General features: G+C 50.8%; 1 protein-coding gene across 2 annotated transcripts in view; it reads left to right on the forward strand.

Moving 5' to 3' along the window:
• The first annotated feature begins 209 nt into the window (after positions 1–209).
• Hkdc1 (hexokinase domain containing 1) overlaps positions 210–13,942 on the forward strand; it is a 40,436-nt gene continuing 26,703 nt past the window's right edge. Inside the window, exons 1-5 of one of the 2 annotated variants that reach the window (XM_006972723.4) lie at positions 210–345; positions 4,985–5,147; positions 11,674–11,822; positions 11,904–12,023; positions 13,846–13,941. In XM_006972723.4, coding sequence (XP_006972785.1) covers positions 283–345; positions 4,985–5,147; positions 11,674–11,822; positions 11,904–12,023; positions 13,846–13,941 — 591 coding nt within the window. In that variant the 5' untranslated portion in view covers positions 210–282. Of the gene's footprint in view, positions 346–4,984; positions 5,148–9,699; positions 9,919–11,673; positions 11,823–11,903; positions 12,024–13,845; position 13,942 lie in introns of those variants that run through there. The other variant, XM_076557168.1, reaches the window with a different exon arrangement.

Consider the following 13,942-nt stretch of genomic DNA (forward strand, 5'->3'; position numbering starts at 1 on the left):
CTGGCATGAGAGTGTTGCTTGGCAACAAGGTTTTGCGGTGCCCGTTTCTCAAAGAGTCAACCCATCAATCCCCAGCCTCCCCCTCGGCTGTCCCGCAGAGCCTCCTGTTAGACGGTTGGGTGTGTGGCAGAGGGAGGGACCAGAGACGGGCGAAGTTTAATCATTGAACCGAGCAGCTGAGAGTATTTAGTTCTTAGCACCCAGCTCCCCAGCCTGAACGAGAGGTGTGCGGCGACGGTACGGAAATCTCTGCCCGTCTCAGGAACCACCCAGCTCGGAAACATGTTTGCAGTCCACTTGATGGCGTTTTACTTCAGCAAGCTGAAGGAGGATCAGATCAAGAAGGTAAGGACGGAGGTGTCTGGCCGTCTACACTGGCAGGCTCAACTGATTCCCTCACAACATCAAAAGGGATTAAGGCGCTGGGAGTAGGGTAGTGGTTGGGTGTTTACCTAGCTTGTGTGAGGTCCTGGGTTCAAGCCCCAGCATGGAAAGAAAATATTTAAGAGACCTTATTAGAAAAGATACTGGGAGCCAACAGTGAAAATCTCAGAGGGGAAGAGGTGGCAAGTCCCCCATATTTCTTACTGTCCCGAGTCCTGCCTTTCAGCCAGAAGTTCTTGGCAAATGTGGGACATGGAAGTCTTTAGAAAACTCAAAGAACTTTATACCCAATTCAGGGCCATTTAGGGGTGAGGCTACAATGGAGGTGAGTCATTTGTAAAGAATCAGAACTTTTCAAAGTGCATTTGACTATTCATTTGTTTGAAATCACATCAAATTAAAGGCATCAAGAGGAATGGGGGGGTTTCTTTATTTTGAGATGGGTTCTCATTCTATAGCCCACACTGGTCTCAGACTGCTGCCTCAGCCTCCCAAGTACATGGAATTACAAGGTCATGCCACCAGGCATGGCTGGAATGTAAATTTCTATACAGTTGTAATTTTTTTAGCATGTGCTATTGGCCAGTGGTGTCCTGTGAATGGTATAGATTTTTGGCTACTTTGCCCCAGGTACCAGTCTACAAAATCAAGATGGGCTATGTGGACTGATGAAATCAGGACTCTCTCCTGACAGCTAAAATGAGCCCAGCCTGTTCCACTGGTCACTCGCTGGCTGCTGCCCTTAGAAGGCATGTAGCATCTCCGTTGATAGAAATAGCGGTCCTCCAGGCAGCCAGACTCAGCCAAGGTCATCCAGGCATTCAAAGTGAAGCGAGGATCAAGCTGAAATTGGCAGAGGCCTCTTGTAGCCTTCAAAATGCTTTTTGAAATGAGAGAGAGAAGAGTGTGGTCCCTCGTAGCCCTCCCGTGCTGGTGAGTGAACTCCCTCTGACTGCATTCCCGGGAGAGCCAGCCGCAAGCCAGAGAGTAGAAACGCCTCCATTTTAACAATTATTTTATTCTGTCCTTTGTTGACTGCTGGAGGAGTGTAAAGCCCTCTGCTGCCCTGCTTCAGAGCTCACTTTAGTTTCTCCCTGAGTGGCAGAGATGCCGCCCCTAAGGGAGTCTTGGAAACTTTGGAACCTTTACTTTGCAAAGTCACTTCATTTCCTTGGCCTGGATGGTCTAGCCTGGGATAAGTCTGGAGCACGTCTGTCCACCAACCCAAACACAGGCTCCACTGGTGTATACCAGACCCATCTGCAAAAAGGGCCAGCCTTGGTCAATTCCTGGGTTGAGTTCCTTCCCCCACCATGGAAAACAAGAAAGTCAGAAATCCCAGGAAGCCACCCTAAGCGAGGACCCAGCAGTCCCTTGGCTTGTGGGTAGGCTGGTTGGTAGTTGGTCCGAGTCACAGCTTGGAGGACATTCCTCCACAGGTCAAAACCAGTTGTCACAAGGCAAAGGGCATTGTCGGAGTGGTGATTCTCCCCGTGCTTCCTGCCCGGCGGTGCGCACACTTCCTGCTTGGAGTTGACAAGGTCCTGGGACATGCTTGCCTGCAGAGATTACTCGTCAGACCCTTGAACCATGTTTGGAAATCTCAGAATGACATTAAGACCAAAAGAAGGCCACTGTCTGACATTGATTTGCAGTTCAGCATATTGACATATTTGACCTATTGATAATGCTGGGTTGGACCTGGTCACTGACCCACAGATGGTTCATTCATAAGAACAGGACAGATTGGGCTTTCAGTGAGAGTGTGTGTGTGTGTGTGTGTGTGTTTACAGTTTAGTAAGTCAACATTGCAAAAATGTGGAGATGTTAACTTGAATGTCACCCTGAATTTCTTCAGATCCCAAGTGTGCTCTGTAGGCAGCCTTGTGCTCTGCTCACGTGTGTTTTTACAGTTAGGTTGGCGGGCATTGTGCATCGGCTGGGACTACCTTCTGTCCACACTTCTCTGTCATCTACATGATCACCTTTCAGTGTCTTCCTCATCGTCCGTTAAGTACACATGCGCTATAACATTTCACTTTTCCCTCTTGTCCGCTATTTGGAAACTTTCAAAAACATTTAACAATTAAAACATTACTGTATTAAAACAAGAATATTCAGGTTCTTCCTTGAAATTGCTTCTGATTTAACCCAACATAGAAACCAAGTTCCCTCAATGGGAAAAAAAATCGCTACAATGAACAGTGGCATATATTTATCATTTTCCCTATTGGGGTCAATTTCTGAGAATGAATTTTCAGAAGTAAAATCATTAGGCCAAAGTGTGGAGCCCGTTTATGGTTCAATTCATAGCATGAGACCTTTGGACTGAGTGCTCTTCCGGCCCTCAGGCCCTTTCCTTCTGTAACCAAGAAGGCTGGAGCCTCAAGGCTCTCTAACGCTGGTCCCCTCTCCTAGTCCCTGTTGGTTGGAAGTCTGAGGAAGCGGCTTGGCCTCCTGTCACTCGTGTCCCTGTGCCTGGGACATGTGTCCTGTTTACACAGGCCCGGACAACCTGTCTGAACTGAAGACGCTGCTTTTTCTTTTTCATCCCAACATGATGCCTCACCTCACTGTTTTTAGGAAGATACAAAGAATAAACAAGAACCCGCTAAGTTGACATTCTTTCTCCCGTGACTGACTGACGCTCACGTGGAAGAGCAGCAGTGACTGAAGGTGCTCATGACTGACAGCTCACCCATGCCCCGCCCCCAACCTTCTGGGAGGCGGCAGCCTGTGGACGTCTGGAGAAGCTTTGTGCTTGGGCTGAGCAGTAGGTTCAGGGCTCTATCTGGGTTTTGGCAGGACAATAAAGGACCAAGTTGAGTTCCCTCATAGGTCGTTCCATCCTTCCTCTGCCCCAGTTACTTGGGTCATGTCCTTTCTACCCACTTTTCTCCATTTGTACAAGTTGGTGCCAACCAATTAGTCATCAACAGCCGGACAGGAAGCCCTAACGAAGCGTGACCTGGTTACATCCTATCTCCTCAAATATGCTGAAAGCTCAATTGTCCTCTTTTTGTTGGTGGGCCTCTGATAGTTTTCGGGCCTCTCTCTGCCTCTCTGTGGAGCTAGGGAGGGCAATACTCCAGTTCTGCTGTTCTACAGGGCTCTGACCCTTGTCTTCCTCATCTCTGCTAGGGACGGAAACTTGACCTTACCTAGACATCTTAAAGGGTCATGGAGGTTTGATGGGGTGACATGCACAACACTTTGAAGAATGCAACATGTTCTCTGACTTGGACAGTGTCTTCTTGAGTGCGCCTGGAATCAGGCCTCCTTGGGACCCGGATGGGAGGAGATGGTGCCCAGTGAATGTAACAAGCTATTTCCTCCTGCTGGTTTGTAATCCACTCTCATGAGCCTGAGAATGATGACAGAATGTCATCAGCAATTGACTGAGACACTCCACTGCCATTTTTACTGTGACATGTTACCATCAAGGGGACTCAACACACCGAGGTGATTTTTATAACTTCTGGCATTTGCGACAGTGGTCCTCTGCCATAATCCTGGCTAAATGACATCGCATTTCCAATAGCAAGTGGACAGGATTTGATTTTGTGTTTTGAGTTATGTGTAGCCCAGGCTGACCTTGAAGTCCCTATATAGCTAAGGCTGACCTGGAACTCCTGATTCTCCACCTCTAACTCCTATGTGCTAGAATTACAGGTAGGTGCCACCATGCCAGGCTTTGACATGGCTTTAAAAATTAAACTTATAAGCTGGGTGGTGGTGGTGCACGCCTTTAATCCCAGCACTCAGGAGGCAGAACCAGGCAGATCTCTGTGAGTTCGAGGCCAGCCTGGTCTACAGAGCAAGATCCAGGACAGACACCAAAACTACACAGAGAAACCCTGTCTCAAGAAACCAAAATAATAATAATAATAATAATATTTCTAATTAGTGAGCCTCTATCTCAAAAAGCAAAACAACACTTCATCTGCATTAGGACAGCATCACTACCTGATTTAAATAGAAATTTAGAGAAAGATTCCGGTTGTTGATAAAACCTAGTTCTAACTTCCTGTCAGCCAATAAGCAAAGAGAAATGGGTTTCGATATATTGGTTGGATAGAGAAAAGCTTCCACGGTCAGCCAAGCATACCTGTAATTACAGGTGACACATACCTGTAATCCCACTCAGGAGGCAGAGTCAGGAGGATCACTAGTTGGAGGCCAGCCTGGGCAACTTAGCAAGTTCTAGGCTACCCTGCTTTACCTGGCTGCATGGTAAGACCCTGTCTCAAAACAAAAACAAACAAACAAAAAAAGAGAGAGAGAGAGAAAAGTGTAGGAACCTGAGATTCGAGACGTAGCTAATCTTCCTAGCGGAGAGACAGTGGTACATGGTGAGAGTCCTGGATTGGGATTAGACGCTTAAGTACCACCCCCCACCAACTGTTAACAGGGAACCGCTTCTACCACAGTTCCACCTTCAGAGGAATCGATCTGCCCTGCGTTAGTCTCCCATTCCGTTCTCCCACCTCCCTGCCTTGTCCCCGCTGTGAGGGACCTCAGGAGTCAGGAGTTCACGGCCTCAGCTGGGAGGGCAAGCACCCCCAGGAGCCAATCCTGGCCAACCCTGCGTCTGTTCCAGGTGGACAGATTCCTGTATCACATGCGGCTCTCAGACGAGACCCTCGTGGACATCATGACCCGGTTCCAGGCTGAGATGGAGAAAGGCCTGGGGAAGGATACCAACCCCACCGCATCAGTGAAGATGCTGCCCACGTTCGTCAGGGCCATTCCAGATGGCTCAGGTGAGTGGGGCTCAGGGTGACCGGGACCCCTCCCACCCCACCCCAGCTCCTAAGCTGATGGATAACCTATTGCTTGTCCCCATCCCTTTCCAACCTCCCCTCCTCTCTCTGCCTCAGTCCTGCCACCCGAACACTTTTGGGGTCCACAGGCAGAGATCCCTGGATTTCCCTCTGCCCACTGTGACCCCGCTCATTCTATCTGCTCCCCTGCTGCAGAGTCCCCCATTCTTACCCCCGTGAGAGGCACCCTAATTTTCCAGATGCAGCCCGAGATCAATCACTACCTCTCTCTAGGTAGTGTTCCCACACTGGGGTAGGGACTTATCAGAACCCTTGTCACAGTTGTGGGTGACAGTGTCCAGAAGCCAGGGCTTAGCTACTATATTGTTCTGAGCACTTACCAAATACCTGCCCTTGGCACACGTGTTGAATGAATGGTATGTGGCCTGCTGTCCTAGGCCTCTAGATTCCAGGCTAGAAATAGTAAGTAGTGAAAGGAAGTATGTGGTGAAGTAATATGAAGTGGCCATCCAAGACTCTGGGCTCCAGGCCCAGCTCTGTCACAGCGTAGTGACTTCAGTCAGTGCTTAGCCTTGTTTCCTTATCTGTCAGAGAGTTGGCCTATCCACACGCTGGGCTGGGTACCAAACGCAAGGCCTCGGCCATGCTGGACAAGTCCCTATCAATGAGCCACGTTCTCAGCTCCTATCAATTGGGTCTCTGTTGCTGTTCTGTCCTTAGGGACGAGCCCAGGAACTCTGATGTAGTCTATACAGACTCAGGTGATGGATGGTCCCAGCAGTCTCCATTAGGTTCCATGTTTGCCTGAGTATAAGATCTGCCCACCTGTGGCAGCTCCTAAACGTGGTCTCCGGAGACTCTGGTAACATTCCTACAGATTTTGTGGATTAACACAATACATATTCTGCCACAATTCACCAAGTCAGGAGTTTGAAATGGGTCTCACTGGACTAAATGCAAGTTGTCAGCAGGGCTGTGTTCCTCCTGGGGACTCTGGGGGGCAGTCAAGGCAGAACTCTGTTTCCTTACCTTTTCCAGCTTCTAGAAGCACCCACATTCCTTGCCCTGTGCTCCTTTCTGTCCTCAAGGCTAACAGCGTGCCTTCAGATCTTTCTCTGCCTCCTCTTCCATATCTGAAGGTCCTGTGATTACACCAGGCCCACTGAGATAATCCAGGCTAATCTCTCAACGTAAAGGTCAGCTGATGACGATTCTGATTGTGCCTGCAACCTACAACCTTAATTCCCTTTGCCGTGTGCTCTAACATAGGCCTATGACCCAGGGACTAGGATGTGGACTTGGCGGAGAGGTGGGGGTGAGGGGAAGATACTATTTTCCAATCATTTTAGCCAAGTGCTCCCTGGAAGGATCCATGAGCTCCCACCCAGCTCTCCACCTTCGGCCATAAGAGAAAAGAGAAGTGCTGTTTTTTTCTTGAGCACACAGTGCCGTCGTGGAACACTGGGGTCTCTCTATCATACGATCCTCCTAGAACATCATGGGGGGACTGCTGTTGCTAGATCTGACTGGGAAGCAAGAGGCTCCCCCAGATTCAGGATGTCAGTGCTCAGAGGAAGGCTCAAAGACTGAAGCTTGTGGCCTGCTTAGGGGACCTCGATTGGATTAGCAGGATTCTGCGGGCAATGCTTGGGTCAGAGTAGCTTGTCTTGTTAGGTGAGAGGCCCAAGAGACAGTGATGGGGGAGGCACTGCATCCTTTCCTGCAGGTGGGTGCTTGTGGCCAGTATCCCAACTACCTAGAGCAGTGGTTCTCAACCTTCCTGACGCTGCGACCCTTTAATACAGCTCCTCATGCTGTGATGACCCCCAAATATAAAATTACTTTCCTTGCTACTTCATAACTGTGATTTTTTTGCTACTGTTAGGAATCATAATGTAAATATCTGTGCTTTCCAATGATCTTAGTCGACCCCTGTGAAAGGGTCATTGGACTCCCGAGGGGGTGGCGACCCATGGGTTGAGAACCACTGACCTAGAGGGACGTAGGATTTGAAGCGTCAGAACCCTACTTTGAAATCTGGGCCCTGCCTCTGACAGAGGAGAGTGCTGCGGGGGCTGCTGTCCTTGACGGGTCATCCCGGGTCACCTGGACACCTGAGTCATGGGGTGTGTGTGGGTGGTGAGGAGCTCCAGGGCTAAGTCCTCCTAGCCTGTGCTGGGTGTGGCTCCGGAGCAGGGGAAAGTGGCCTTGGGGAGGCTGGTGGCTGTGGGGCTACTTCAGAACGTTGAGAGATGAGACTCAAGTTCTCCAGCGTTCTTCCCTTCAACCTAGGAGACACACACCCTGCGTCGCTGTCCTCTGATGACCTCTGGTTACATGGTACAGTGCCATGCAATTCTGTGTCTCTCAGGTCCCGGGACCCAGAGTCTCTAATGATCAGATGCCCTTGGTAAATGCTAGAGCTACTGTTCTGTGGTCCACATCAGGAGAGTTAGAGCAGCGCACCAATTTGCAGGTTGTCAGTGCAAGGGACCGTCTGCTTCCTCCTGAAGACTGAGTCTTTAAGTTTGCTGAATTGAATGACAACAGACAGACAGCCGCAGGAGAATCCTGTGGTTTCACCAATGTGTCCACTGCACAGGAGCCATGGGCCGGCCACACAGAACTCAAAAGAGGGCCAACTGGCTGTGACTTAAAACCCTCCTTGGAGGGGACAGAGAAAGTGCCGGGGTTGTAAACGATTTGGTGGGCATGAGTGACCACAAAAAGCACGTACAAGCGTGGGATGGCGTGTCTTTAGATGCTGGTGTTTGATTTCCAGTCTCTAACGCTGTGGTCTGAGTTTAGTCTTCCTTGGCTGGTGACATCTCAGTAGGAGGGAAGCAGTCAAGTATGTGCCTCTTTGGCAGATCTGGATGAGAGGCAGTCGAGGGCCACCTCAGGCCAAGTCCTTCCCATGTTTCCTGCTCCCTCCAGGCCCTCAGGGTGTTGTTTTTCGAGCCCCACCACTGACATCTGATGAGATCCTATGAATGGAGCGTGTATGTGTGTTAGTATGTGTTCGTGGCAGGGTCTTGCTATGTAGTCCCGGCTGGCCGAGAACCCGATATATAGATCAGGCTGATGGAGGTGTGTGCCCCGGCACTTGGGTCGGTTGGGGTATTTTAGAAGTCTCTCAAATGGCGCTGGGGAGATGGCTCAGTTGGTGGAGCACCTGCTGCCAAAAAGTGAGTTCGGATCCCTCGCACCCACGTAAAGCCTGATCCAGCAGCGCACATCTGCAGTCTTTGCGCTCTTGCAGAAAGATGGAGAAATGCTGGAAGTGCTTGGGCCAGCTAGCCTGTGTGCACAGCCGCCTCCAAGAAACCCTGCTGCAGCCAGGGTGGGAGGAGGGGACCAGCACTTGAGGCTGCCCTCTGACCCCTCTACACATGTGCTGTGGCATGTGGGTATCAACACACACACACACACACACACACACACACACACACACACACACACACTCCTGTAAATGCTGTCCCCAGTTCTCCGATAAACAAATAAACTTCTAATCCTTGTGGCTTCTGTTTCAGAAATGTATCCTGTTTCCCCGTAAACCTCCTGGGTCTACCTGTCCTTGGTACTTCTCGTTCTCAGCCTGCCTGAGGGGTGACCCACTGAGCCTCACTGCCCTCCCAGTCTCTTGGTCAGGAAGCGAACATGGACCATTCTTTGTTAGGACCAAAAGTCCTAAGAGTGAGTGCTCTGTGGCCTCTGCTTCGTCTCCAGCCACCCAGACAGGGCAAGGGACACACCCATTTCAGGACAGTAAAGGTGTGATCCTTGGATCCTATGAGGCGGGCTCTCCCCTTGGCCTTGGCCTCCACCCTCTGTTGGGGTTCAGGGTGAGTCTTAAAGCCCCGATGTGCTCACTCAGACCATGTTGACGGACCGTGGGGTCACAGGACCCAGGTTTCATACTTGCCAAGGCACCTGAGCAATTCCTAGACATGGTTCCCAAGCCCTTCTCTGGGGAATGTGGGTCTCCAGAAATCTATGTATTTGGCCACAGGGTGCTTTTAGGGGACACTGTATGGGAAATGGGAAAGGAGCTGAGTCACAGGCAGTGGTGGAGGGAAGGGAACCCCGTTTCCGAGGACCTCCCTGTCTTAGGAGGCTATTTTTGTGTGTGTGTGTGTGTGTGTGTGTGTGTGTGCTTGTGTGTGTTTGTGAGTAGGGAGGTCACAGGTTGCTATCAGCTGATTTCCTCAACTGCTTCTCTACCTTCTCTCTCACTGAACCTAGAGCTCACTGATTGACGAGGCTGGATGGCCACTAGACCTCGGGGATCCTCTAGCCTCTGCCTCCCCAGCGATGGGACATGCCCCACTGTGCCCGGCTTTTTACGTGGGTCCTGGGGACCAAACTCAGGTCCTAATATTGGTGCAGCCATCGCTTTACCAACTGAGGCCTCTCTGCAGCCCCACAGACGGAGGCTCTTCTGTTCGAGGCCCCTCTTACCCCCGTTCTCCTGCTCTGCCTGGGCAGGGCCTCCCTCCCCCAGGGTCCAGGAAGTCATTCCTCAGGGGTTAGCGTCACATCACGTGGAAGGGATCATACAATACCACATGGTTTCCTTGAAATGACATCTTGAGTCACCGGTGAGCAAGGTGTTTGCACAGCGATAAGGGTGTGATGTGGGGCAGAGGGAGGAACCAGCACCAACCAGTTCTCGGCTTGCCACCTCCCATCTCTGCAGCGGGGCAAACCCCCTCTGGCTGGAGAGGCCTTTTTTCCAAATTCTCATCAGGTTTGGCCTTCCCTCTTTAAACTCTCTCTCTCTGGCTCTTGTCACCTTCTGTGACTCACTCTCCCCCTACACCCTTTAGTCCCCCACCCGTTCCCCCTCCCCTCACTCCCCTACCCCACCTCCATCCCTGGGACACACGCTCCTCCTGCCTGGCTGCCTCTTCACACTCCGCCCTGTCTTAGCTCCGTGGGGAGCTGGCTGCCGGCTCTCACCTCCCCTGTGCTTCCCAAGCAGAGCATTTTCCCTATCTAGCACTGGACTTCTGATAAGCTCCCCAGGGTGCTCACACCCTGTCCTCTCGGCCTCCCTCCCGAGGCCGGTAGCTGACACTGATATGCAGTAGATGTTCTGTGAATGCGGGTATGACGTCCACACTGGTACTATACACCCAGCGAGAGTACCTCTTGCTGGGATGGGTGTGATAAGCGAGTAGGATTTTGTGCCTGGATTCCTTGACCCAGGAAGAGACCTTAAACGGTTCCCCTGGGCTCCTTTCAGTGCTAATCAAAGGAGATCATCTCTAGATGTTTTCTGAAATGAAAATCCAGCTGCCCCGATCTATAAATGATTGACACCTTGGGTAGCTGGAGGCGTGTTTAGAAATGCAGAGTTGCAGGCCCCTCCACCGTCACAGCTGCTTGCAAGCTAGGTTCCCAGAGAGGTACAAATGTGACAGTTTGCACAGCCCTGTTCTCAGCCTTTAACCCTGGGATTGCCAGAATAGAGAAACCTCTGGAGCGAAGTCCAGACATATTTGTTGTGCAATTACGTGGGGACTGAGAGGCAGGCACACCGAATTTCATGGAGACCCTAAAGCAGGGACCTCTGTGCGTTCAGCTTGGGGGGACTGGGCCTGTGAGCTTCCTCCCTGTGTCTTCTGCTTTTGCCGTCTGCTGGAGATGTTCTTCTGCATTAGAGCTCACGGTTCACTAGGAGTGACAGACTCTCCAGCTGACCCTTGATATACAGGTAACTGAGGCTGCCACGGTCTGACATCAAACCCTGCCATTTGCAGGCATGGAATTTCTCTTCGATGTGCACGCCTGGTGTATGAAACCACTCCGCAGGCGTAGATTGTTCTTCATAAACCTGCGTATGTCAGGAGGTGAACTTCCCATCCATGTAGCTAACAGCAGTGTCATCAGGGTGGGGTGCCTCCCCAAAACACGCGTCATTCTGTATCTTCCTTTGAAGCATCCTTCTGGGGCCAGGCTGGGTGCTGGACCGTCTGCTCCTGTTGGAGAGATTATGCCCCCCCAATTAAGTATCCTTGGTGCACTAATGTCTATCATCTGGTCCCTGCTGCCCTCTCCTCACGGAGTGCTTCCCTCTGAGGACTGAGGCTTGTGTGAGGCTAGCCTCTCTGGACTGCGCTCTGCTCTTCCTCCTGCCTTTATCTGAGTTTCCCGTGTGATTGGTGCAACAGCTTTCTTCCTAGATACAGCACGCAAGAATAAGCTCCACGCTCAAGGCTCATTCCTCAGACCCCATCCCAGAGTGGGTTCCCATGTGCCTTTTCCCGGTGAACTTGCTCATTCTCTCCAGCATGAGCAAGTGGGGCAGGGTGGGTTCACACCCTGGCTCTGCCCCCTCCTGCACGGTGCAGACTGAAGACCATCCTCCCCAACCTTCAAGGAAGTGGAATAATGACACTAATCCATGGGTATTGTGAGTTTGGACAGCACCTGCTGTATGTCTGGCTTGTGTCACAGGAGAGATCTTTACGGAATGGTGACAGTTTTGTCTTCTCAATAGAAAACGGGGAATTCCTTTCCCTGGATCTTGGAGGATCCAAGTTTCGGGTCTTGAAGGTGCAAGTCTCTCAAGAGGGAAAGCAGAATGTCCAAATGGAGAGTCAGTTCTACCCAACGCCTAATGAGATCATCCGCGGGAACGGCACGGAGGTACGTACCGGCGGGAGGGGCAGGCCTGGGTACCGCCCCGGAGACGGCGCCCTAAGCGTGTGCTTATGTTCTCTCCTTCAGCTCTTTGATTACGTGGCTGACTGCCTGGCAGATTTCATGAAAACCAAAGACCTGACGCAGAAGAAGTTGCCTCTGGGCTTTACTTTTTCTTTTCCCTGCAGACAGACAAAGTTGGAGGAGGTAAGGCTGGAGGGTTGGGGCACGTGGACACGTGGGAGGGAGCAGTATGCAATTCTGGTTTGTCGGTATTTCTCTCCGCTTTTTGCTAGTGTATGTGGTGTGTGTGTGTGTGTGTGTGTGTGTGTGTGTGTGTGTGTGAGAGAGAGAGAGAGAGAGAGAGAGAGAGAGAGAGAGAGAGAGAGATGGGTGATGCAGGGCCTTGATTCTGTGCTATACTGTACGGGGCAGAATGCTTTAGGTGGTTCTCAGGAGGGCTTGCTGGGCCCTGTAGTCACGGGTCTGCGGTGGGCCCTAAGGGCACATCTCTAGGGTTTCAGGAGATGCAGTGCTGGCCTCAGAGTCACAGCAATCTGCCTGCCTCTGCTTCTAGCACCTAAAAGGGAGAAAGCCATTTCATCTCTCTGTTTGGTGAAGCCAGAAGGTTGCCTGATCCGACCAAGGCAGAAGTTGGTGGCAGTGACCACACAGTGGCAGTGTGGCCCAGAAAACAACCTTGGGGCTGATCATGGGGCTGAGTTCTGAGGTCTGACTGGAGACCCAGAGTAATTTCCTGTCTCTATGTCTTTGTCCATAACCGAGGGGACTGGAAAGGGGGCGTCTAGAGTCTGTGAGCTTGGGCTTAGCTGCTCCCGACTGGGTGGATGGACTTGGACCATTCTGTTCACCTCCAAGTTCTCTTCTCATCTGAAAACAAAACAAAACCCTGTAATTCCAGATGAAAAATGCCGTTTGTAAATAATTGAGCATTCATTCAACTTAAGAACCATGTTTCCAAGTAGAAATTAAGTTCTCTGGGGGCGCTGGAGAGATGGCTCAGAGGTTAAGAGCACTGGCTGCTTTTCCAGAGGTCCTGAGTTCAATTCCCGGCAACCACATGGTGGCTCACAGCCATCCGTAATGAGATCTGGTGCCCTCTTTTGGTGTGCAGGCATACATATATAAAGAAATAAAGAAATCTAAAAAGAAAGGAAGGAAGGAAGGAAGGAAGGAAGGAAGGAAGGAAGGAAGGAAGGAAGGAAGAGAAAGAAAGAAATTAGGTTTCCTCAGGAAGTTATTATAAGGTAACACCATGTCAGTTCTTTGGGGACCTGCAAATCATGGAAATCATGCATTCTACACATACTGCAAATAGCCTACCCCGGGATATTTTGAGAGGAGCTATCTCCCTATGCAGTCTGAGGTGGGGGGGGGGTAGGGGGGAATGGGTGGTGGTTCTGTTACACAAACAAAAACCTGAGGCTCCAGTGTCCTATGAATCAGAGTTCTGCAACTGTGATTCCCGGGACTGAGATAAAAGGAGTGAAGAAGGCTGTCTCAATTACTAAAATATTCCTCCAAGGCAACATTAAAGAAATCTCTCTGCAAGATACGCAATCAACCCAAGTCTCTCTCAGCTGATGAGTAGATAAGGAAAGGCACCTGTGTACAGGGATCTACTACTATTCAGCCACCAAAAGGATGGCATTCTGTCACTTGTGGGAATGTGGCGGAACATTAAAGTCAGTGACATAAGCCAGACACAGAGGACAAACTACATGCATCTCACTTGTTTCTGAAATCTAGATACATCTCAGCACAAAAACCTCATAGCTGTTTGTAGTGGTCATGCGGATTGCCCTGACTGGATTGTGCACCGAAGGCCCTCTCTATACCCCATAAATCCATGCAATTATTATGCATCGATTAGAAACAAGATGAAATCCAAAAGAATCGGAGTGATTGGGCTCAGAGAAGAGAACCCATGGGGACTCGGAGCATAGGCTGTCTTCCTGCGGCAGTCCAGCCTGAACACCCCCTTCCATTAACCTAAACACCCTCACAGGGCTTCCTGCTTTCATGGACCAAGAAGTTCAAGGCCCGGGGAGTTCAGGACACAGACGTGGTGGGCCGCCTTGCCAAGGCCATGAAAAAGCACAAGG

Source organism: Peromyscus maniculatus, chromosome 21 (genome assembly GCF_049852395.1).
Source record: "Peromyscus maniculatus bairdii isolate BWxNUB_F1_BW_parent chromosome 21, HU_Pman_BW_mat_3.1, whole genome shotgun sequence".
Classification (NCBI taxonomy): domain Eukaryota; kingdom Metazoa; phylum Chordata; class Mammalia; order Rodentia; family Cricetidae; genus Peromyscus; species Peromyscus maniculatus.